This window comes from Thalassophryne amazonica, chromosome 12, assembly GCF_902500255.1.
Source record: "Thalassophryne amazonica chromosome 12, fThaAma1.1, whole genome shotgun sequence".
Classification (NCBI taxonomy): domain Eukaryota; kingdom Metazoa; phylum Chordata; class Actinopteri; order Batrachoidiformes; family Batrachoididae; genus Thalassophryne; species Thalassophryne amazonica.
Window position 1 is genome coordinate 104,061,896 of NC_047114.1, and position 26,368 is coordinate 104,088,263.

Genomic DNA, 26,368 nt, shown 5'->3' on the forward strand with positions numbered 1-26,368 from the left:
GGCACTAACAAAAAGACAGGAGGCAGAGCTGAAGATGGATGAAGTGACGAGGATGGACAGGATTAGGAATGAACATATCAGAGGGACAGCTCAGGTGGGACACAAAGTCAGAGAGGTGAGACTGAAATGGTTTGAACATGTGCAGAGGAGGGACCCAGGGTATATAGGGATTAAAGCAAAAAATAAATAAATAAACAAATAAACCTTCTGGCTGAAATTGTTTTCATTGCCAAATCAGAATCTGTTCACCATCCACCTTTTTCAAGAAACCCTTTTGTGATAGCATCCTAGAGGTAAAGGTAAAACTTTTTTTTCAGGTGGAGACAGTTAAGAAAAGAGCAGATTGTTCTCCTGCTGAACAGATTTTATTTCACTCACTAACCGTCGCTGCTCCTTTCTAACACAGCAGCATATTATGGAAAGACTTTAACCTGCACATTATTTAAATACTTCAGGATAAACACATTTCAAGGGCACAGATTTTCTACAGCTTTTACTTCATTCAACACCAATTAAAATGTCAGGCATGTAGCTGGGGGGTTCAGAATATTTGGTGATTTTGATGTCCAGGGATGCACTCTGGACAGTGTTTTGATGACTGTTTTCTCATCCTGAAACCCCCCAGTTTAGTTGTTCTGCTTAATGTGTGGATTTGTATTTTCACCTTTTTTTTTTCCTTTTGCCTTTAACCAAAATTTTAATCACAACCTATATGTTTGTTTGATCAGATTACTAACCACAGGAGGCATAATCAGTTTCATATTTTTGGATTCCTTCATCCTAACGGCCCTGATTTCAAAGCTTGAATCCCAAACAGACCCAGTAATGCTGAGCTTAGACACTAGATTAAATAAAAATATTGGTTCACACCCCACAAACTAAACTTATTTTTATGTGGCTTATCAATTAAAGTTAGTCCAGAACTATAGTAAAATTTAGGCCCAGAGAATACTGATTTAAACATTTCAGTTGTTAAAATTATTATTATTATTATTATTCTAAGCAGAAGTAGTATGAAAAATGTCTTCAAAAGCAGACCTTTAATCAAGGGATGTTGTGGAGGGCACATCCCCCCACAATGCCCTCTTTCTGTCTGGATGCGTCCCTGGTTTACAGTCTCCACAGGTTGTACAGTCTACAACCTGACTGAGAGGTAAGAAGGTTTTATAAGCATACTTTATGTTATGTTGTCCTCAGAAAGAGATTTTAAGCGTATTTTGGGGGGAAAAGCATTCATGTTTGTTGTTGTGCGTCAGAGGACTGCAGCTGTGTTTTTAGTTTAACCACAGCGAGGACACTCACAGACTCTTAGAGCAGAGTTTGAAAAAAAGAAAAAAGTTTAAAAATATGTTTGTAAAACTCTGCTCGTTGTGTCAGTCGTCACCATGCTGCGAGACACTTAAACACACCGCCACCCTCCTCCATAGTGCAAAAAGGACACGCTGGCAGGAGGTGGGGAGAAAAAACCTAAACCAGAGACGTTATTGTAAAAATCTATTTTTTAACATTTTATAACACATTAAATGTTATATCTTGCGTCCAGCGTTGAATTTTCATCAGGACGGTCTCAGTGCGAAACCTGCCTTTTGGCAGCCCAACTGACAGAAATCCCCAGGTATATAGGGAGAAGGATGCTCAGGATAGAGGCAGCAGGCAGGAAGAGAAACGAGAGCCCAAAGAGGTGGCTTATGGATGTGCTAAGGGAGAACATGCAGGTGGTTGGTGCGACGGAGGAAGACGCAGAGGACAGTGTGAGATGGAGATGATCTGCTGTGGCGCCCCCTAGTGGGAGCTGCTTCAGGGAGAAGAAAAATAAGTTGCAGCTTTTTTTTTTTACTAGTTTGAAAGGTCCTACAACTTATACTCTGATGCGGCTTATAACCCTAACCCTGAATTACGCGCATGTGTGGGCGCACACGTGTGTGCACAAGGATGTGTGCGCGCACACGATCACGTGTGTGCGTACATGTGCGTGCACAAGGACGTGCATGTGTGCGCATGTAGAGTGCAATGGTACCAAACGTATGGAACCAAATTTGCACTCTGAATGGACCCAAGCCGCACTCTGAATGTAATGCAACACAAATGGGATGAATTAATCCATGTCATGTGACATACAAAGCACCAATCAAATGACAAGGATCCACTCAGCCGTTATATAACACAATATATCTAGAATTTATACTGTTGAAAAACACTAACAATCACACCTATTTTTTGTGAGAAACAAACACTTTAAAATTTCATGAATTCATGAAAATTTCAAATTTACATGAATAATATGTCAAATTAATTTGTGCTTCACACGTGCTGCTTCCAGCCCCACAGCGTTTGCAACCCTCATCATAACGTTTACGTTTACATATTCATTTTGGTACATTTTACACTTGAGGTCTAAACACTGAGTGTGGCCCCGAAGGGCCTCCATACCTCACAGGAGACTTTGTGCCACTTCTGGCGGCACATATCTCCAGTGAAGCCGCCAAATCGGACCTTCTCCCAGTCAAAGTGAGACTCTGTTGTTTTATACTTCATGGTGTCTCCATCGGGCAGCAGACTGCGAATCCTCTCCAACAGGATTAAACAATCATCCTTTGACCAGTCATCTGAAATGCACACAGATCACATGAAGACACACACACAACACAATATGTGTGTGTGTGTGTGTACGTAAACATACACGTGCACACACACACACACACACACACACACACACACACACACACAAATATGTGCAAACACATAAACATACACACTTGCTTCAAGGCCACTCCTGCCTGTTCACCATGTAATGAGGCATTACGCCAGGAAGGGCATCCGGAGTAAAACCAGTGCCACATCAACATGCAGATCTACCTCGGATCTCTTGTGCCGACATGAAAAAGCAGAGACACTGAAGTGACTTACTTTGAATTTATTTTAGTTTTGGGTAACCATGTTAAAAAGGGTAAAACAAAGTATGTACAAAACCGCATTGTGATTTCAATCAATCAATGTTTGAATGCACTGATGGAGGTGATGGTCTACTGGCTAAGTGTTGGGCTTGAGACCAGAAGATCCTCAGTTCAAACCCCAGCCTGACTGGAAAATCACTAAGTAAGCGCCTCGCATGGCAGCACCCTGACATCAGTGTGTTTGTATGAATGGGTGAATGTGAGGCATCACTGTAAAGTGCTTTGCGCGTCTCATACAGATGGAAAAGCACGATATAAATACAGTCCATTTACAATTACTGTAAACTTGTCATATGCAAATGAGGGAGACATGGCCCAACCTTCATTTAAATCATTTGATATAACAGAGCGATAAATACAGTCAAAGTGCCCAAATTCATTTATTTTTGGTGAAATGGCAGGAATTATTCCACTTTAGGTTTCTGCAGAATCATCAGTCCAGTTTGAGTTTTTGTTGATACCGTTTCTTCCAGATCCACATTTACTGGCCCCTGACCGCCACTGGCTACTTCTGGAAAAATAACATGAAAATCTTCCACATCGCCATCCAAGTGGCGAACACGTGTGTTCATGTAATCAATCAAAAGTGCACCAAAAACACGAACGCAACCACATAACACTATGGCCACTGTGGCGTTTCTACAAAAGCTTCAAAATGCCACATCGCACCCAAACCAGACAAGGTGGAAAATGACTGATGGCAGCGGGTACTTTTCCCACAGAAGTACAAACAGTTGTGATTGGAAGTTTACATCCACTGATCATGGGCATGAATGTCATGGAAATTTTGGTGTTTTCATGATGTCTGCGCTGTTCTTTTGCCAGGGTGGAATGACCAAACATTGTTCCAGAAGCTTAATGTTAGCCTGCTTTATCCAACCCACAACCAGCTTTGATGGGTGTTTGAGATCACTGTCTTGTTGGAACACCCAATTGTGGCCAAGTTTCAACTACCTAACTATTGATGTGAGGGGACGCTGAAGAATTTGGAGGTTGTCCTCCTCCAAATTCTGGCAGCAAAACGGCCCCAGAGCATGATGGTACCACGACACTTGCCAGTTGGTACAGTGTTCTTAGGTTTGAAAGCCTCACCTTTACTCCTCCAAAAATTCCTCTTGTCATTGTGGCCAAATAGCTCAATCTTTGTCTCATCTGACCATAAAATGTTTCTCCAGAAGACATTTGGCTTGTCCATGTGGGCAGCTGCAAATTTCAGTCTAGCTTGAAGGTGTCAGTTTTGGAGCAGGGGTTTCTTTCTTGGTCAGCAGCCTCTCAGCTCATGGCAATGTAAAACTCATGGCGATGTAAATGTGATCCTCGCCCCATCTTTGCTTGTGAACGGCTGAGCCTTTTGGGGATGCTCCTTTTATACCCAATCATGACACTTACAATTAGTGTCCTCGTTCCCAAACGCTTATTGAGTGTTGTTAGAAGGAAAGGTGATGTAACACAGTGGGAAACATACCACTGTCCCAGCTTTTTTGAAACCTGTTGCAGGCATCCATTTCAAAATGAGCAAATATTTACATAAAAACAATAAAGTTTATCAGTTTGAACATTAAATGTCTTGTCTTTGTGGTGTATTCAATTGAATATAGGTTGAAGAGGATTTGAAAATCATTGTATTCTGTTTTTATTTACATTTTACACAACGTCCCAACCTCACTGGAATTGGGGTTGTATATATTTCAGCCTGTATGTATAATGTATATTTTGACCCTGTATGGATTAGGGAAGATCCAAAATAAAGTCAAATTTGTGCACCCTTTTTTTTTTTTTTTTTTTTAAGAGTCATTAATGATGACTGCTGTACAGTCACTCCAACCTGATAAAAGAACAGTTCAAGCACATCATTAAATGCCCAAAATTACTGTGACATTCATGCCCACGATGACCACATGAGGGCTCCGAATAACCAGGCTTGCACTGTCAAACAGACTTCAGTCACCGGAACCCCGTCCATGGGTAGTTGGGCCACGGGACGAGCATTAGGGTAGAAAAAGAAGGACATGTTCCCATGCGCACGATAGCTGCCTCATGTATTCTCCGTTTGGAGGGTCAGTTGTGTATGGCCTCAGAAACTGACACAACGCGTCATTTCAGTTATGTGCAATGCTGCTGAACAGCTTGTGCAAGTGTCTTAAAAAAATGTTCACTGTTTACTGTTACTGCTCCAGTCTCTGGCAAAATAATTTCCTTCGGGATAAATAAAGTTGATCTTATTCTTATGTACATGAAACGTAGGGGCAGTATCAGGACCATGACAGCAGCAAACAATGGCAGAACGTTTTTAAAGACGTTGAGCAACCAAGCCCACAATTACCCACATGGATATGAAGCGTTGCCGCTGCACAGCGACAAGTATTTTTCTCAGAACAGCTGTCATGAGATCAGTCAAATTTTTAGTTTCTGGTTTACAACATGCAGATCTGGACATTCTACAGGGTATGAGGACCTTGGTGTGCTCCCTGGTGGAATCCTCCGGTATAAGCCGTCTATGTACAATTATGTTCATGACACAGCCAGTCTTTGTGAATTTGTGATTAAAAAGCAAGCATATTTGCACCCATAATGTCGCTGTTACCTTGCTCTGCTTTGATGCTGGTGGTCTGAGCTGACACGGAGATGCTGCTGCTGCCATTCATCCCGTAGTTTGACGAAGCAGGTGCTCTGCCCCTCTTCCCTACACAAACACATAATCATACATTGCAATGCAACAAGGTACCAGCAAACAATGAGCCAAGCATGGGATCTATTCAGCCCATTTCATCACTTTTCAGTGTTTGAAAAGGCAAGGAAATTTGTTCCTGTCACTTTCAATTTCCATTTATTTAGTTTATATAGCACCAAATCACATCAAAGCTGCCTCAAGGCGCTTCACACAAATAAGATCTAACCTTACCAACCTCTAGAGCAAACACAGGTGACAGTGGTAAGAAAAAACTCTCTCTGATGAATTGAGGAAGAAACCTCAATCAGACCAGACTCAGACGGTGACCCATTGTTTAGGCCATTCTAAAGCCCCTTTCACACCAGGCTCACTTCGAGTACTTCCTGTGGCATCATGACGACGCAGGAATGTCTGCGTCAGGTGCGTGCAGCAGGGGGCAGAGAGGAGGTGAGGATGCAGCAGGTTCTCTGCACAGAGAAGTCAGAGTGCACAGTTTGGCTGCAGACAGACTGCACTCTGATTTCTCTTCTACTGTATATTTGTTCTTGTGCTGAGCTGCAGGTCTGTGCTCTGAGTTCTGTTATAGTTTATCGTTCCTCCTTTGACTGCGAGATGCGCATATGCGCATGAACGAACCATCCGTGAGTAAATGTGGAGATGTCTGGAGTATAGTTGATGTGGACATGTCCTGTCTCTGGCAATCAGTCTGTGAGCAGGACTTATGTCCTTTTTGTCCTTTATTTAACACAATGATGAGGGAGTCTGAGGGCAGCTGCCTGCAGCCAGACATTTTTTTTTTAATGTTCACATGTGCGCGCACGAACGAATCGTCCATGAGTGGACTGGAGATGTCCGGACTTTTTACTGGATGTGGACATGTCCTGTCTCTGGCAATCAGTCTGTGAGCAGGACTTTTATGGACTTTATTTAAACACATTTGTGAGACAATTTAAGAGTAAGGACCTGCAGCAGCAGTCAGCATTTTTTTTCTGTGCTCTTTTTGAGTGTGTAGTTTTTACTGCATTGTGTACACGGTATAAAAACAATCCTGCTTGATTTATACTTCGGGAACAATGGAACACAGCAGGAATAAATAAATTGGCATTGGGTAATGTTCTCTTGGGAGGGTGTGGCTTCCAGTCACATTAGGTGCCGTTGCATTGCTCTGACTTGCACTGAAACCACTTAATTTCTGCGTCACGCAGAGGATGCAAAAAAATGTTTAATTTTGGCATCAGATTTGCTTAGTCCTTTGCGTCCCTCGCGCTGTTGTGGCGTTGAGCTACATTGTCTCGGCACTGGGTTGCTTCCACGTGGCGTCGTCATGACACCGCACAACGGAACTCGAAGTGAGCCTGGTGTGAAAGGGGCTTAACAGTTACAAGGTTTTTACAACGTTTTACAAAACTGAAGAAACACAAAAACAGGAAATCAAAGCAACGTGACATAACAACAAAAGAATATGAATGGATGAGAAGTCCATGCAGGTGCTTATGCCACAGGCAGGGGTCATCCAGCAGTCCTCATACTGTCAGTGGGCCAGTTCATACGGCAACATCCATTCCAAACGCAGACTGCAGTATGCTGCATCAGCTTAAGGTGTGGCATCTTGCTGTCAGTCCGACATCCTGTGTTCAGAAGCCGTCCTGCTATCCGTACCTCAGACAGAGAGAAAAACAGCAGAATCTGTCTCCTGGAAAAACTACACCCAAGATATAATTCATCAGCATTAAATCAACAGAAAAGCAGAGAAAACACTAAGGTAATCACCGGCCACTAGCCCTAAGCTTCACTAACAGACCCAGAATTTTGATAAAGTTGAGGCCGAGACCTGTTCCATTATTAATAAAATGAATTTAAAAAGGTAAAACGCATAGTAACATACTATACCAGTATGCTCGCTATACAAAGGGAAAATAAGTGCGTCTTAAGTCTGGACTTGAAAGTCTCTACAGAATCGGACTGTTTTATTGATGCAGGGAGATCATTCCACAGAACAGGGGCACGATAAGAGAAACCTCTGTGACCGCAGACTTTTTAATTCACCCTAGAGACACAAAGTAATCCTGCACCTGAGAACACAGAGCCCGGGCCGGTACATAAGGTTGAATTAGGTCAGTTAAGTAGGGAGGTACAAGACCATGAATATAATTTTATAGGTTAGTAACAGAACCTTAAAATCTGATCTCACTGGGACAGGAAGGCAGTGAAGAGACACCAAAATGGGTAGAATGTGGTCAAACTTTCTGCTTCCTGTCAAGAGTCCGGCAGCAGCATTTTGAACCAGTTGGAGACCCCTAATGCTGGACTGTGGTAAACCAGAACATTTTTTGAAACGTAGAAGATCATTCAGTACTTTATTGAGAGCCATCTCTGTGGAATGATATTTTCTAAAAGCAGACTGCAGTGGCTCAAAGAGATTATTCTCAGTAGATAGTCTACGAGCTGCCGTGACACCACTTTTTCCAGAATTTTAGAGCAAAATGATAGATTTGATATCGGCCGATAGTTTTTCAATACACTAGGGTCAAGATTAGGTTTCTTAAGTAATGGTTTAATCACTGCAGATTTGAAACGTTTAGGAACAGATCCAGAAGTAAAGAAAGATTAATCATTTCCAGCACAGTCGGCCCCAAGAGTGGACCACAGGTCCTTAAACAGTTTTGTTGGTATAGGATCAAATAAACAGGTTGTGCTTTTAGTAGATGTCACGAGTTTCGTCAGTATGTCTAGTGAGATACTATCAAATTCTGTAATCTAGGTAATACCTCAGTAGTGGCGCCCCGCCTCAATAGCAGGGTGTAGTGGCTGGGTAATGCATGCTGGGATAGGTTTAACCTGATGTCTTCTATTTTCTTCTCAAAGTAATCCAGGAAATCTGTGCTGTAAAAGGAGAGCGAACTACAGGTGGGTGTCCATGAAAAAGTGTTGCCACCGTGTCGAACAAGAACTTTGAGTTATGCTTGTTTTTGTTGATCAAATCAGAGTAGTAAGTCCGCTTTGTAGCCATTAATGCATGTTTATAGTCTAAGATAGCATCACGCCAGCTAGGTGGAATACTAATTTTGAACTACGCCATTTCTGTTCTAGACCGCTAGCCTTATGCTTATGCTTATGCTAAGTGATCATTAAACCAAGGCGACTGTGCCATAACCCTCATCATTTGGACTTGGGCTGATACAGAAACAAGGGGCATAATGCAGGATGTGATACATAAACAGACGTTGTCATAAGATATTTATCGCCTATTACAACAAAATAAAAGAACAATAATCATACACATGAATCATGTAGAATGAATAACACAGGAAAATCATGTAACTATGTAAATTAAGGAATGTTCTTGCGTGTCTCTATAAAGTCATGAGGTCTTCTTCACTGATGTCTCACAACTTCAGTGTGAGACTCAAGGTGTACAAGTCTCCCTGCTAGGGAGGCTAAAACTCTCTCACATCTGACATCTTGGTTGAATGAAATGATCTGGATCCTCCATCAGGATCCTGCACTTGTCTCCTGCACTTGTCACCAGGGTTAACACAAAATGGGGTGTGTCACTGGTAGGGATGAAAAATGGGGGATCCCGATTGGATTAAAAGCGGGGCAATACAAAACCTGGTATTTTCAATTAGTGGGGCGGCATAGGAAAACAACTGTGCATTCTGTGATAAAAGCATCAATTTTGGCAAACTGAAACTGACCTTTGTCACCATTTTTTGCTGTTTTTACCCTATAACTCCATGGACTTCAGTCATAGATAGTCCAAACTATACCTTTTTGGAATCATTATGATCAGACAACAGTGTGGTATAGTTTTCAAATGATTGGAACATTTTAAAATTTTGACCCATGTGTAATTCTTTATTGCCCCCTGTAGCTCATTAGTGTTCAGCTCCAGGATGTCTCCATATCTGAAAATAAACATTAGTTAATTTAGAATATGTGTGCCAAATTTCATGCTTTTATCACAAGATGCACAATTTTTATGGAAATTTTAGCTAAGCTGCACACTAAATGTCTTTTTTGTATTGCCCTGATTTTATTGCCACAGGTTCCACGGCAGTAAAACTGATAGGAAAAGTGTATGATTTTGCAGCCCTATTTTTTCTTGTAACTCGTGATCAAATCAAATCAACCTTTACTGTCATTTAGCTGTACATACAGTTGTAGTGCAGATTAAATGAAAGGGCGTTTCTCTCTCAGGGATCCAAAGAAAAAGAAGATCTAAATAAAACAACATCTATCACACCAATCCCCCACCCACGCCACCCCACCCCCTCACATACTCATACATATGAGGTCTGTCCATAAAGTATAGGTCCTTTTTTTTTTTCAAAAACTATATGGATTTCATTCATATGTTTTTACGTCAGACATGCTTGAAACCCTCGTGCGGATGCATGAGTTTTTCCACGCCTGTCGGTGACGTCATTCGCCTGTGAGCACTCCTCGTGGGAGGAGTCGTCCAGCCCCTCGTCGGAATTCCTTTGTCTGAGAAGTTGCTGAGAGACTGGCGCTTTGTTTGATCAAAATTTTTTCTAAACCTGTGAGACACATCGAACGTGGACACGGTTCGAAAAATTAAGCTGGTTTTCGGTGAAAATTTTAACGGCTGATGAGAGATTTTGAGGTGATTCTGTCGCTTTAAGGACTTCCCACGGTGCGAGACGTCGTGCAGCGCTCCCAGGCGCCGTCATCAGCCTGTTTCAAGCTGAAAACCTCCACAATTTCAGGTTCTATTGATCCAGGACGTCATGAGAGAACAGAGAAGTTTCAGAAGAAGTCAGTTTCAGCATTTTATCCAGATATTCCACTGTTAAAGGAGATTTTTTTTTTTTTTCCGTCGTCTGCAGCGGCTCAACAAGAGTTCCTGGACAGAGGGAAGGGAGACTCCGATGACCCTCTCAGCTCCCCTAACTATCCTCTGCCTGGCCTTTTTTGTGATATATACGAGGTTTATTAGATAAGAAACCGACCCTTTTATTTTTTTTTTAAACTATATGGATTTGAAGACGTGCGATTACACCAATCATGCTTGAACCCTCGTGCGCATGCGTGAGTTTTTTCATGCGTGTCGGTGACGGTCATTTCCCTGTGGGCAGGCCTTGAGTGAGATGTGGTCCCGCCCTCTCGGCTGAATTCCTTTGTTTCACACGCTGCTCGAGACGCGCGTTGTTGCTTTATCAAAATTTTTTCTGGACCTGTGAGGAATATCCGAGTGGACACTATTCGAGAAATTAAGCTGGTTTTCGGTGAAAAGTTTAACGGCTGATGAGAGATTATGGGGTGTTTCTGTCGCTGTAAGGACTTCCACAGAGCGGGACATCGCGCAGCACTTCCAGGCGCCATCGTCGGCCTGTTTCGACCTGAAAACATCCTAATTTAAGGCTTAATTCACCCAGGACGGTCGTGAGAGAACAGAGAAGATTCAGAAGAGGCTGGCCATGAGGACTTTATGCGGACATTCCACTGTTTAAGGACATTTTGTAATGAAAGACGTCCCGCGCAAATTCGCCGAGTCGATCTGTGCGCCGCGACAGGAAAAACACCTCCGTGTTGAAACCATTTGTAAATTCAGGCGGCTTTTGATGGGTTTTCAACAAGTGAGTAACTGAGAAATTGTTTAACAGCTTGGGCATGTTCCAACTTGCCCGTTAAGGTTTCCAATGGAGGTGTTTTTCCTGTCGCGACCCCCCCCGCGGTCGGGTCCGACCCGACATGCGACTCTGCCCGCACGTTCTTTCATTACAAAATGTCCGTTAACAATGGAATGTCGAATAAACTCCTCATGCCGACTTCTTCTGAAAGTTCTCTGTTCTCTGACGACTTACTGGATCACAGAGCCTGAAATGTGGAAGTTTTCAACTTGAAACGGCGAGACGCTGCGCCTCGACGCGCAGATCGCCGTCAGGCGCCGTGGGCCGTCCTACGGCGACACTACCAGACCAAATCTCTCATCAGCCGTTAAAATTTTTACCGAAAACCAGCTGAATTTATCGAATGGTGTCCACTCAGTTGTGCCTCACAGTTTTGAAAAAATTTTGATCAAACAAAGCAACAGTCTCTGAGCCATTCCTAAACAATGAACAACGATGAGAGGGTGGACGACTCCTCACTCAAAGACTGCCCACAGGCGAATGACATAACCGACAGGCGTGAAAAAACTCTAGCATGCCAACGAGGGTTCACGCATGTCTGATGTAATCACACGTGATTCAAATCCATATGGTTTTTGAAAAAAATAATAAGGTCGGATACTTTTCTAATAGACCTTGTGTGTATATACACACACACACATTCATTTTTTATATGTACTTGACTTGTTCAAAATTACAAGGATAAATTAGGTAAACAGACCTTTCAAACCAGTTAAATGGAAAAATACTAAACATAAAAAATTCATATAAAAAAAAAATCACCAAATAACTTTCAATCTCAAACAAAAAATTACTTCAATTTAACTTTTATTTATCACTAATATTACAGGAACAAAAGGTATTTTAAGCACATAATGAAGAATTCTAAATGTACCTTTACTTTTTATCTACTGGGGCTTTTACAATTTTTTAAATAATTTAAAACCTCTGTTAATAATATGTATCTCATTTGTTTTAGTTTTTTGACAGTTTATTTTCTCGGGTTTTTCAAATAAAAACTTTTCAGTGACCCCATGTTATTCTACCGTTATTTTTCTTATATCTAAGACTAATATTTAGTCACATTTAGAGCACTTTTCATCCGGATTTGGTAATCCTGAAAAGTCTCGATGTGGATCACAGAAATCCAATCTTTTGCTCGAAAACCTTTATAAAGTTAAACATATGACGTCACCTGGATGGCAAAAAGGTTTTCCGAATCCGGATCACTTTATCCGGAATAATTTGTGACATGGTCCCAGTAACTGTGCGCATGTTCCTCATGAAAGTCATCCGACGTTAAATTTGCGCCAAATCCGACGTGGATCTATAGTAGACCCTGAAAGCCAGATGATAATAAAAATCATTTGAAGTGTTTTTTCTGCTAATGTCGATAAACTTCACCCTCGAACTCAAACGTGCGCTACTGGTTTTGCGGATCGGGATCAGCGGGCCGACGGCGTCCCGCTGCCCGGTAATGGCGCCTGTTCTCCGGCAGGAGTCAGTACGTAGCTTCCGCTGACCCGCTGAACGGGACGAACATGAACACCGTCGAATAAAGTCCGAAAACAACAACGGAATGAAAAATTTAACATTTTTTAAAAATCAATATAAGACACAAAGCGACATCTTAATTAAACACGTGGAGCTCAATGTCGTATTTTTCGAATAAATGCTTAAACCAGTCGACATCCGCGCGTTTAGATGAATAAATGGGCTTTAAAGGGTGAATAATTGTCGCTGGTTCTGGGTGATTCGGGCTGAGAGCGGCTTCATGAGTCGCTGCTGCCCCACAAGCTTCACCGCGAGGCCGCCATCAAGCCTCTCAACACTCGACCACAAAACCGCTCAAATGTGATCAAAATGACACAATTCCACTCACCTGGTGACCGAGACAGAAAGTCGAAATAATTCTGCACACTGCTGTGCTCGTTTGGATCGTTTTGGGACTTTTGGAGTGGGTGTTTTCTGCCGTAAACCCCGGGGAGTCAGGTCGAAACAGATCCGACAAAAGGAGCGTCTCGTTCGGTATGAAACTCCGCCCAGCGCCGCAGGGGGAGGAACTCCGGGGGAAAACATGGGACAAAGGCGGAGGATGAAACCAGAGACCGCCGATAATCTACGAGCCAAACGTTTCCATTTCAAAATGTTCAACATGTGTATTTCACACAAGCAAGTGAGAATTTTCAAATACACAGCAGCAGATGTTTCCGACGTGACTCCATCCTAAAATCTTAACCTGGTCCTCAGCCACAAGCTGAACCGGCGGCCAGACGGAGGACTGGGGCCTGGGGACCAGACGGCCTCACGATGCGGAGACTCTGCCGGGATGGATCCTCCCTGGTCCAGATCCCGAGACCAGGAAAGGCAGGACAGTCTGAAGAAAATCATGAGATCTGCCGGTACTCGGTGCTCCCACATCGTTCTATCCGGATCCTGATCAGAGGAGCCGCTGCGCACGACCGCATCCACATGGCATCCTGCCCGCTGACAGCGCACCGTGTGTCGGGTGTGGCTTCCCCGAGTTACCGGTCCCCTCCCACAGAGAGCCGGACAGGCTGGCGAGGTCACATCTCGACTTCTACCCGGAGGAAGAAAGTTTAAGCACATTAGCGAGTTTGGGCCTCGCTTCAGCGGCTTCCCGTCCGTGTGAGGTCAGACATGAAGATTTCCCTAACATCTTTATGTCGCAGACATGAACGAGCGAAGCTCTTCAGCATCTCACCATGTCATTTAGGTCCTTCAGAGGGTTTTTTGTTTTGAGCAAATGCTTCAGGGGAGCATTAGCATGGCTAAAACCTTTCAGCTTCTGCTCCCCCCCCTCCCCCCGCCTTTTTAAGCATTTTTCTTTTTTTTGCCTTTCCTTATCGCCCTGACACTTTAAAGGACTACTGTAAATTTAATTATATTATCTGATAAAACTTACTAAAAACATGCAATTCCCACCTTTCTTTTTTTGTTTGTTTTTGATCATTAATAAATGATAGAATAAAAATGTATAAAGAACACATGTGATTGGTTAGAAGTTTTGTGACATCACTATATGTATCTCTGAGCCTCCGCGTTGTCTCCCCTTTGGATTTTACATGAGGCTGAGAAGTAGGAGAGCGTTTTACTGAAAATGGGTGTTTTTTGCATGGCTCCCGGATGTAGTAACGAAGGATACAGAAGAAAGAATGTTAGCTATCATGTGCTACCGCTAAAAAATAAGGAGAGGCTCAGGCTGTGGCTAAGCGCAATGAAACTGAACAACCCACCGGTTACCACGTTCTCTAAAGTGTGCAGCGACCATTTCGAGTGGGACTGCTATGAAAGAGATTTTCAAGCTCATGGATTCTAAATCAAAAAACTTTTTGAAGGACACTGCAATCCTGATGATACTGGACTTCAGTAGATGTGTAAACACGGGGCGAGCCACATTCAACGCACGGCCCGGACACCGGCTCCCGGCCAAGAAGAACAAAGCCAGCTGCCATTGTGAGCGCAGAGAAAAGAGAGAAAGGAGGAAGTCTTTGGAGGAGGTGAGTTTCTTTGTTTTTTAATTATTTTTTTATTGTTGCTGCCATACAGTACACATAGGTAACTTATAACTTTGCATACATTTACAATAAAATCAATGCATTTCCAAAATAGTCTTTCCATTTTTTTAACAATAACTAAAACATCACAATTCAGAGTAACAAAAAACAAGCATGACAAAAAATATGAACAAAGGCAGCACAGAACAGTGAATTAACTACAAAAAAACATTCAACGTCAGATCTGAATAATTTGATCAAATTCAACCATCCTTTCCATTTTCTGTCAAATTTTTCAGTTTCAGTGGAGTTCTAAAAAATGTAACAATATTCTTCCGACCATGCTCTTTAGTGCAGCGAATAACAGAATATTTGCAGAGGAATCCTTCAAATCCAGTTACAAGCACCAAAATTTGACTGTGTATACCTTTTGGTACATATTTTAGAAAAATAACTTTAGCCATTTGAATTTTCAATAGAAGAACTGCATGATGGTAAAAAAAAATGTTCCAATCATATTGAAAGCTATACCACATTATGTGTCTGATCACAAAGATTCCAAAAAGGTATAGTTTGGACTATCTGTGACTGAATGTTCTGGAGTTATGGGGTAAAAACAGCAAGCACGGCGACAAAGGTCACTTTCAGTTTGTACAGGGGTCAAAAGTTAAAGTTGCTCCAATTATGGTAAACCATGATGCAGATTATTGGTTGAGTTAGTAGGCTTTTAAAAAGGAAGAGTTTACATCATGTGTCATGCTTAGTTATGATGTTACGGGGTAACATCTGTCACATTTCACAGAATCCAGTGGACGTCGACATTGTTTGACCTTTATTTTGGAGACCAAACATTCAACACAGTCAGAACTATTCCATTTGTTAATCCTATTAGTTCAACCAATAATTTGCACCACGTTTTACCAAAACTGGAGCAACTTTAACTTTTGACCCCTGTACAAACTGAAATTGACCTTTGTCACCATTCTTGCTGTTTTTACCCCATAACTCCAGAACATTCAGTGATAGATAGTCCAAACTATACCTTTTTGGAATCTTTGTGATCAGACACATAATGTGGTATAGCTTTCAATATGACTGGAACATTTTTTTGACCCCTATGCAGTTCTTCAGTTGACCCCTACTTGGCCCCCTATTGAAAATTAAAATGACTAATGTTATTTTTCTAAAATATGTACCAAAAGGTATACACGGTCAAAATTTGGTGCTTGTAACCGGATTTGAACAATTCTTATCTGCTGTACTACTTTCCACTTTAAAGAGGATGTTGTTTTTCATATTTGTTGATTTATACTGTTCCATTCCTCCTCAGTCAATTTAATATTAGCCTCCACTTCCCATTTCTTTTTTATATATTCATTGTCTTCTCCCTTTAGGTTTTCTAGGAGGTGAGTTTCAAAAGTTGATTATTTATTTATCAGTCTAGCAAATAAGATATAATTGTTAAAGGTTAACCGGTGTGCTGCCACAGTCCCAATTCTAGCAACAAGCATGGACAGAAAACTGTGGAAGTTCAGCAAAGTTCATCACCATATTTGTTTGTTTTTTTTCTGTTGTGTGTGTGTGTGTGTGTGTGTGTGTGTGTTGTTTTGGCTGCCTGCATGTGCGATCAACAGTATAATTCATTTGGGTGTAATTATATACATTATCTGCTAGTAAAAATTGATAGTGACTTTGGTGTGTGTGTGTGTGTGTGTGATATACAAACACACTTTATCTGCCCCATCATTCTGTAATGTTTCACTAGCTGAACAGCATCCATATGCATTTGTGATGCTTATAAAGTACATTTCACAATAATCAACATCAAAACAAAAAATAAAGTGTGTGCCACAGGCCTGGATACAGTTATCAATAAAAATGATCCAAAGACATTACAAATGTCTTTGGATCATTTTACAAATTACCATTCATCCATCCATCCATTTTCTTCCGTTTATCCTAGGTCGGGTCGTGGGGGCAGCAGCTCAAGCAAAGCCGCCCAGACCTCCCGATCTACACACACCTCCCCCAGCTCCTAGGGGGAACCCCAAGGCGTTCCCAAGCCAGCTGTGAGACGTAGTCCCTCCAGCGTGATCTGGGTCTTCCCCGGGGCCTCCTCCCGATGGGACATGCCCGGAACACCTCTCCAGCGAGGCGTCCAGGGGGCATCCAGAAAAGATGCCCGACCCACATCAGCTGGCTCCTTTCGACATGGAGGAAAAGTGGCTCGACTCCGAGCTCCTCCCAAGTGACCGAGCTTCTCACCCTATCTCTAAGGGAGCATCCAGCGACCCTGCGGAGGAAACTTATCTCGGCCACTTGTACTCACAATCTCGTTCTTTTGGTCATGAATCTGTCATGAATCGGCCAAATCTCATGACCATAGGTAAGGATCGGAACATAGATCGATCGGTAAATTGAGAGCTTTGCCCCCCTACTCAGCTCTCTCTTCACCACGACGGTCCGATACAGCGACCGCATCACTGCAGATGCTGCACCGATCCGTCTGTCGATCTCACGCTCCATCTGTCCCTCACTCGTGAACAAGACCCCGAGATACTTAAACTCCTCCACTTGAGGCAAGGACACTCCACCGACCTGCAGTGGGCAAGGCACCTTTTTCCGGTCAAGAACCATGGCCTCGGATTTGGAGGTGCTGATCTTCATCCCGGACGCTTCACACTTGGCTGCAAACCGCCCCAGTGCACGCTGAAGGTCCTGCTTTGACGAAGCCAACAGGACCACATCATCCGCAAACAGCAGAGATGAGATTCTGTGGTTCCCAAACCAGACCCCCTCTACACCCTGGCTGCACCTAGAAATTCTGTCCATAAAGGTAATGAACAGAACCGGTGACAAAGGGCAGCCCTGGCGGAGGGCAACGTGCACTAGGAACAGGTTTGACTTACTACCGGCAATGTGAACCAAGCTCCTGCTACGGTTGTACAGGGAGCGGATAGCCCTTAGCAAAGGACCCCGGACCCCGTACTCCCGGAGCACTCCCCACAGGGCGCCTCGAGGGACACAGTCAAACGCCTTCTCCAGATCCACAAAGCACATGTAGACTGGTTGGGCAAACTCCCATGAACCCTCGAGCACCCGATGGAGGGTGTAGAGCTGGTCCAGTGTGCTGCGACCAAGACGGAAACCACACTGCTGCTACTGAATCCGAGGTTCGACTATCAGTCAAATTCTCCTCTCCAGCACCCTGTCCTTAAGGCTTCCAACAGAGGTGTTTTTCCTGTGGCGGAGCGTCGCGGCGGCTGCGAGCCGACGCTGCAATCCGTCTGCACGTCTTTCATTAAAAAAATCTCCTTTAACAGTGGAATATCCGGATAAAATGCTGAAACCAACTTCTTCTGAAACTTCTCTGTTCTCTCACGACGTCCTGGATCAATAGAGCCTGAAATGTGGAGGTTTTCAGCTTGAAACAGGCTGACGACGGCGCCTGAGAGTGCTGCGCGACGTCTCGCTCCGTGGAAAGTTCTTAAAGCGACAGTATCACCTCAAAATCTCTCATCAGCCGTTAAAATTTTCACTGAAAACCAGCTTAATTTTCGAACCGTGTCCACTTCGATGTGTCTCACAGGTTTAGAAAAAATTTTGATCAAACAAAGCGCCAGTCTCTCAGCAACTTCTCAGACAAAGGAATTCCGACGAGGGGCTGGACGACTCCTCCCACAAGGAGTGCTCACAGGCGAATGACGTCACCGACAGGCGTGGAAAAACTCACGCATGCGCACGAGGGTTCAAGCATGTCTGACGTAAAAACATATGAATGAAATCCATATAGTTTTTGAAAAAAATAAAAAGGACCGTTACTTTATTGACAGACCTCGTATATATTTATTTAATTCATTTAAAAGCAGAAATGAGTACATTACAAGACACTAAATGAAAAGAAGCAGAGAGAAGAACATGTCTTATATTTTCTGCCCCTTTTTACAATACAATCTTTCAATTTTAAGCATCATTATTCAACATTATTTAACGGATTACATTTTTTGACTTTGTCACATACCACTGACTTATTTCATAATTTTAGCCATTATTTAAAAGATTACATTTTTAACAGGTTACATTTTAGACTTAAAACATTTTAGACATTATTAACAGATTACATTTTAGACTTTGTCACAACCCACTGACTTATTTCATAGTTTAATACTTACTTAATACATCTAGTTTAATACGTTTTTTAAATAATTTAAGCGACCTTGATTCTTTGATTTCTTTGTTGAGGTTGTTCCATAATTTTACACCATTCACTGCAATACTCCGTTCCTTTACTTTGGTTCTGAATCTTGGTTTTTTAAAGACTTCTATGGCGCCAGTGTGCACGGCATGCCGTCTGTTTCTCTCGCTTTTTTTGTGTGTTTTTGGTGTTTCTCAGTTTTAACACTTTATAAATTGAGTCTCTGCTGGTATACGATTGCCAGTCCCTCTTGGATCTACAACAAAATGTTGGAGTTTTAAGTGTTTTTAACCATTATGGATCAAAACCTCTACCCCTGCTCCTATCGGAAATACCATCTCACCTGCTCCGTGCCCCAGCTCCGTCTTCCCGGCGGAGGCATCATCGGCGCCGTGGTAAACGCAGCGGCCGGATGGTAAAGCTAAGGATTCTTCTGGCACACTCATCTCGTGGATTACATCCTGCGCAGGGTTCGTGGCGCTCCCTTACGCTGCCCTGGCGTTTCCCTCGACCCTATTAATAGCTGTCTGGTAGCTGTTGCCGGTGTGGATGACATCAGTCCTCATGCTACGCAATTCGGTGTCCCCGCGGCTCCGCCGGCGTGGGAGAAATCTCCGTAACCTGAAGACGCCGCTCCGTGTTCAGCGATCCGCTGGGCTACAAGCTCCAGTTCCTACCAGAATTTGCCTTGTGAACGCCAGATCCCTGGCAAACAAAAGTTTTATTCTCAGGGACTTATTTGATACCCGTGATCTGGATTTCCTTTGCGTTACGGAGACGTGGATGAAAGCTGGTGAGCGCAGCCCTGTCGTGGAACTTTTACCGGCCGATTGCTCCTTTTTAACTCTCCACGGACACTGGGCCGGGGTGGAGGAACGTTGACCGTTTTTAAAAGTTATTTTACCTGCAAACAGTGTCCTGCTTCCTTCTAAAGTTTTGAACTGACTGTTTTTGAGGTTGGTTGCAAAGACCCGGTGCTTTGCGCCGTCATCTACCAGCCTCCAAAATACAAGGAGTTTATAAAGGAGTTTTCAAACTTCCTTGCAAGACTGTTGCCCTAATATGATCGTCTTCTTGTTGGCGATTTTAATATCCATGTCTGCTGCCCTGACAAGCCCATGGTGGAAGATTTTTTAAACTTAGTGGACTCTTTTAATTTGAAGCAGTGGGTGTCTGGCCCCACACACCAACATGGACATACATTAGACTTGGTTTTTTCCCATGGTCTGCTTGTGTCAAACTTAGAAATCGGTGACTTTGTTTTTTCTGATCATGCACCAGTCTTTTTTAGTGTTGAACTCTCTTGTGTACCTGAGAAGTGCTGCGCATCTGTCAGACTCCGTCGGGCTTTTAACCCCCTCACTGCCGAACGTTTTTCTGCTGCCTTCTCTGCTGCTTGTGTGCTCCCCCGTTTCACCCGCGGCTGATACGGAGGAGCTGTGTTGTCGGTTTAACTCCTCCTGCCTTTCTATAATGGACTCTGCGGCTCCTCTAAAACCCAGGCGGTCTAAGTCTAGATCTGAACCCTGGCTTAATGAGAGAACCCGTGCTGCCAGACGAGAATGTCGCAGAGCTGAATGGAGGTGGAAGAAAGACAAGCTGCAGGTTTCATTTCTAATTTTAAAGAACCGTTGGGGCCACTATCAAAGCACTGTCAAAGAGTCCAAAAGAGAGTATTTGTCACACATTGTAACGGAAAATTACAAGAACCCCCGTGTATTGTTCAGAACAATTGACTCTGTCCTGAATGTACCACAGCCTGTTTGTCTGGAAACATCCACTGACTTATGGAACAGTTTTCTACATTTTTTATTGACAAGGTTACTTCTGCAAGAGCTCTCATTTCTCCACCCAGCTTTGACCCCTCTGTCTCTGCTCCCTTCCCTGCGGTTTTTAACAGATTTGAACCTGCGACTCTGTCACAGATAGAGGATGTGGTGGCTCATTTGAAACCATCGGGTTCCCCTCGTGATGTGGTCCCCCCCCCCCCCCCCACACACTTTTTTAAAGAACTTTTTTCTACCTTAGGGCAGTCTTTTCTGACCATTGTAAACAGCAGCCTATCCTCCAGTGTTGTCCCTGTTAGTTTTAAACATGCAATGGTTCAGCCTTTGTTGAAGAAGCCTGGCCTCTACAACACTGAACTATCAAACTTTAAGCCTATCTCCAAGTTGCCATTTGTCTCCAAGATCCTGGAGAAAATTGTCTATGCACAACTTTTAACTTACCTTGATGAACATAACATTTCAGAGGTTTTTCAGTCTGGTTGTAAAATGTTGCATAGCACAGAAACTGCCCTTTTAAAGGTTTTTAATGACATTTTAATGGCAAATGATAGTGGTAACCATGTCATTCTTGTCCTGCTTGACCTGACTGCTGCTTTTGATACAATTGACCACAACATACTGATAAATCATTTGCAGCAGCTTGTGGGCATCGGTGGTAGTACCCTGGACTGGTTCAGGTCCTACTTAACTGGTAGGACTATGTGCATTGGCCTCGGGGTTTGTGAGTCCTCCTCCGCTCCACTTTTGTATGGGGTCCCTCAGGGTTCAATTCTTGGACCCCTACTCTTCTCCCTGTATTTGCTTCCCCTGGGGTCCATTCTCAGAAAGCATGGCATCAGCTTCCACTGCTATGCTGATGACAGCCAGCTATATGTCCCCCTAAAGAAGCTCCCATGAACCCTTGAGCACCCGATGGAGCGTGTAGAGCTTGTCCAGTGTGCCGTGACCAGGACAAAAACCACACTGCTGCTTTTCCTTCCCACTGTCGCCAAGTGCTTGCTCATATGGGGTCGTTTTGACCGTTGGGTTTTTTCTGTAATTATTGTATGGCTTTTGCCTTGCAATATAAAGCGCCTTGGGGTAACTGTTGTTGTGATTTTGTTGTGAAAGTGACGTGACACGGACCCACAACAGGGGGCGTTAATGAACGGACAATGGATAAGCCAAAAAGTAACAATTTAATGTTGTGAATCGCACAACAACGTACAGACAATAACAATATGGTGAACTGTCAATCATACACCAGGTGACGTGTGGGCAGGCTCGACGATAGAAGACGCCTGGAGAGAGAAGAGCTGGATCCCCCACACAGCTTCCACCACCAACGGAGCTGAAGAACACCGGAGCCACCAAGCCCTGCGCCCCAGGTGGCCGCTGTCTTCAGCAGTCAGACCCGGGTACTGCTGGCAGAAAACAGAGACAGTCCAGATGAGTGTGAGTTCGCACACTCAGTAATCCCACAGTCTGTCTTAAGTAAAGGAGGGAAAACCTCCACCTCCAATCACACACACTCGTGCAGCTCCTGGTCAAACCACTTATCTGAGTTGGGGTGTGAGGCGAAGTCGTCACTGTCACACCAAACGCCAATCCTCCAGATCAGGAAACACTCCAGGAAAACGGCTGCAGTAGAAGTGCAGGTTAAACACACACAGTGTCAGTCAGCAGAGAAATTACCTGAATGGTAGTTGATTTCTCTGCGAGGAGGTGGAGTTGCAGTCCGGTCTTTGTAGTGGTGATGATGGGTGACAGCTTGTGTTGATTGATGACAGCTGTCACCTCCAGCAAAGCCAACGCCCTCTTGTGCTTGGAGCCCGCACTCCAAGCAGGGCGCCATCTTGTGGTGGTGGGCCAGCAGTACCTCCTCTTCAGCGGCCCACACAACGGATTTGGCACTATATAATAAACTGATTTGATTTGATTTGACTGCTCCTCCTGAATCCGAGGTTCGACCATCGGTCGATTCTCCTCTCCAGTACTCTGGAATAGACCTTACCGGGGAGGCTGAGGAGTGTGATCCCCCTATAGTTGGAACACACCCTCCGGTCCCCCTTCTTAAACAGAGGGACCACCACCCCGGTCTGCTAATCCAGGGGTACTGTCCCACGACCACCACACGATGTTGCAGAGGCGTGTCAACCAAGACAGTCCCACAACATCCAGAGACTTAAGGTGCTCAGGACGGATTTCGTCCACCCCAGGAGCCTTGCCACCAAGGTGCTTTCTGACCACCTCGGTGACTTCGGCCTGGTTGATGGACGAGTCCGCCTCTGAGTCTTGAGGAGCATTAATACAAATTAATGTGGTTAAAAAAAAATAATAAATAAAAAAATAAATTTTATGGTCATCAGGTCTCTGAAGCATGTGATCATAGAAATAAAATTTTGGGGAATGAAGTGGTGAATTATACTGACAATCAGGGCTATAGACAAGACAAATAATATACAATTAAACAATGCCATACAGTTATTACTCCATGTCACACTTAAAAAAAAAAAATCCAGTACTGTGACATTTTTGTCCTGTATTTTGGACATAAAAAGGTCACACTGAGCAAAAGGTTGGTAAATTATCTGTAAAAATGATAATATCCATGCCTACGGACATAGTAAAGTCTGTGAGATACATATGGACCTGTGGAAATCGGGTCTCTCAAATCCTTGCCAACAACTTCTTTTTTGTTATAATTTTCAAATAACTGGGTTTGAAGCTCTTTTTGAACGAGTCTCTGGTTCATGGTCCATTTTCAGTCCAAACACATCGTTTTCAGGACGGCATCAATCCAGAGAGACCACAGACACACCAAAGCAGATTTTCAGTCCTGGATGATTGTTCATCATCACTGCTGTCTGTGTCGTCAACATCACTGTCACGACTCTCACTAAACAACCTGGTAAAAAACAAACAAAAAAAAAACCCCTCTGGTTCTACTACTCTCTGCCATCTCTGCACAAAATAAAGTGAAAAGCCTTGCAAAAAAACCCATAAGAATGTACACTAGGGTCAAGATTAGATTTCTTAGTAATGGTTTAATCACTGCAGATTTGAAACATTTAGGAACAGATCCAGAAGTTAAAGAAAGATTAATAATTTCCAGTACAGTCGGCCAAGAGTGGGCCACAGGTCCTTAAACCGTTTTGTTGGTATAGAATCAAATAAACAGGTTGTGCTTTTTGTAGATGTTATGAGTTTCATCAGCATGTCTAGTGAGATACTATCAAATTCTGTAAATCTAGGTAATACCTCAGTTAATCAATCAATCAATCAATCAACATTTATTTATAAAGCGCTTGTACAGCACCGACTGGTGTCCAAAGTGCTTAACATTAACAACACAAATTTACAAAAATAAAACACATATAAAATAAAATTTTAAAACAAACAATAAAAAAGAACATAAAAATAACAGAACATGGTCACCTTCCCACTAAGTGTTAAAAGCCAGTTTAAATAAATAAGTCTTTAACTTAGATTTAAAAAGTGCTCAGTCAGGAATAGTACGTAACTCAAGAGGTAGCTCATTCCACGTCTGGGTTCAGCTACCGCGAAAGCATGATCACCCCAGCGTTTATATCTTGACCTTGGAACATCTAAGTAAAGCTGGCCAGACGCCCTTAATGTCCTACTGTAGGTGCGCAAAGTTAAAATTTCAGACAAGTAGGGAGGTGCAAGGCATAAATAGCTTTAAAAACAAACATTAAAATTTTAAATCAGTTCTAAAACGAACTGGAAGCCAGTGGAGTGAGTACAGGACGGCATAATATGCTTCACATCTAAAGTGTTTGTTAAAAGACGAGCCAGCAGCATTCTGCACCAACTGGAGACGTGCAAGAGACGACTGATTAATTCCTGAATAAAGTGCATTTACAATAATCAAGTCTGGAGCTGATGAAAGCATGAATGGCGTCTCAGATCACGTCTACTGAGAAAGTGCTTTATTTTAGCCAAAAGGCGAAGTTGGAAAAAACTAGCTTTGACAACAGAATTTATCTGTTGATCAAATCTCAAACAGCTGTCAAATATCACTCCCACATTCTTGACAGCTGGTTTACATAGTTAGCCAAAGCACCAAAATTGGTGTTACCACATTTGGTATGCCAGAGCGCTCAAACACCATGATCTCAGTTTACCATCATTCAGGTAAAGAAGGGTTTGGGACAGCCACTGCTTTACATCACGAATATCAATTAAATAATGATGACAAAGCATCACTCCCATTAGTCCTCACAGGCAGATAGATTTGCAGATCATCTGCATAACAATGAAAGGACAGGTTGTGCCGGGTTATAATTGACCCCAATGGCAGAATGTACAAAGAAAATAGAATCGGCCCAGGACAGAACCCTGCGGCACTCCACAGCACAGAGGAGCAGTTGATGAGGAAAGGTCCCCAATCATGACAGAAAAGCTCCTTTCAGCCAAATATGATCGAAACCACTTAAGTGCAGTACCGTGAATGCCAATAAAATGTTCCAACCGGGAAACAAGTGTTGTGTGGGCCGCCAGAAGAGGAGGTACTGCTGGCCCACCACCAGAGGGCGCCCTGTCTGGAGTGCGGGCTCCAGGCACCAGAGGGCGCAGCCGCCTCACAGGAGCAGCCAGGGTGACAGCTGTCACGAATCACCTGCAGCGGCTGTTACCAATCATCTGATCGGCAGGAGTATATCAGCAGGACGACATCTCCACCTCTTTGCCGAGATATCGTTTCTACTGTGAAGGTAACGTACTCAGCAAGCTGTTCAGTGATCTTTGTGAGTTTGTGTATTACTCTGAGAAAACTTTTCAACGAGAGGTGGAGGTAGCTTACCTGCCGTTCAGATTCCTGGGTGCGAACGCCCCCCCCTTTAATTGTTCTGTATTCCTCGCCAGCAGTACCAGGTCCGACACGCGGAGGCAGTGGCCACCTGGGAGTTCGGGACTTGGCGGCTCCAGTATTCCCGGGGTCTGGTGGCGGAGGAAACCGTGTGGTTCCGGTTCTACTTTGGAGAGGCGTCTCCTATCTTCGAGCCTGCCCACACGACACCTGTGTAAATTTGACTTTGTCCATTATTGTAATCCGTGGTACTAGTTGTGCATATTCACAACAGTAAAGTGTGTTATTTGACCTATTCCATTGTCCGTTCATTTGCGCCCCCTGTTGTGGGTCCGTGTACTCACACTTTCCCAAAACAAGTACTGTGTGATCCACAGTATCAAAGGCTGCTGTGAGGTCCAACAGAACCAGAACAGCAGGATTCCCTTCCACCCTGCAACGACAAAGTGATGTCATTATGAACTTTAAAAGTGCTGACTCAGTGCTGTGTCGCGATCTAAACCCAGATTGGAATTTTTCAAGGATGAGATTGTCTTCTAAAAATGATTGTAACTGTAAAAAGACAACCTTTTCTAAAACCTTAGACAGAAATGGCAGATGAGACACAGGTCTAAAACTGGATAAAACTGACGAGTCCAGGTGAGGTTTTTTAAGAGGTCGAACCACAGCATGTTTAAAAGCAGCTGGAACAGACCCTGATCTAAGACAAGCATTGATAAAAGTTAGGAGACCCGCCCCAACAGTATTAAAAACCTCCTTCAGCACCTCAGCTGGAACAACATCTGAAGGACAACTTGTAG

General features: G+C 43.4%; 1 protein-coding gene across 1 annotated transcript in view; it reads right to left on the reverse strand.

The window, feature by feature from the left end:
• Positions 1-13,836, reverse strand: part of LOC117521361 (nucleolar transcription factor 1-like) — a 159,495-nt gene extending 145,659 nt beyond the window's left edge. Inside the window, exons 1-3 of the mRNA XM_034182650.1 lie at positions 13,141-13,836; positions 5,539-5,637; positions 2,431-2,606 (exon numbers count right to left, since the gene is read on the reverse strand). Of these exons, the coding sequence (XP_034038541.1) occupies positions 2,431-2,606; positions 5,539-5,599 (237 nt within the window). The 5' untranslated portion in view covers positions 5,600-5,637; positions 13,141-13,836. The remainder of the gene's footprint in view (positions 1-2,430; positions 2,607-5,538; positions 5,638-13,140) is intronic.
• Between the last annotated feature and the right edge of the window lie 12,532 nt (positions 13,837-26,368).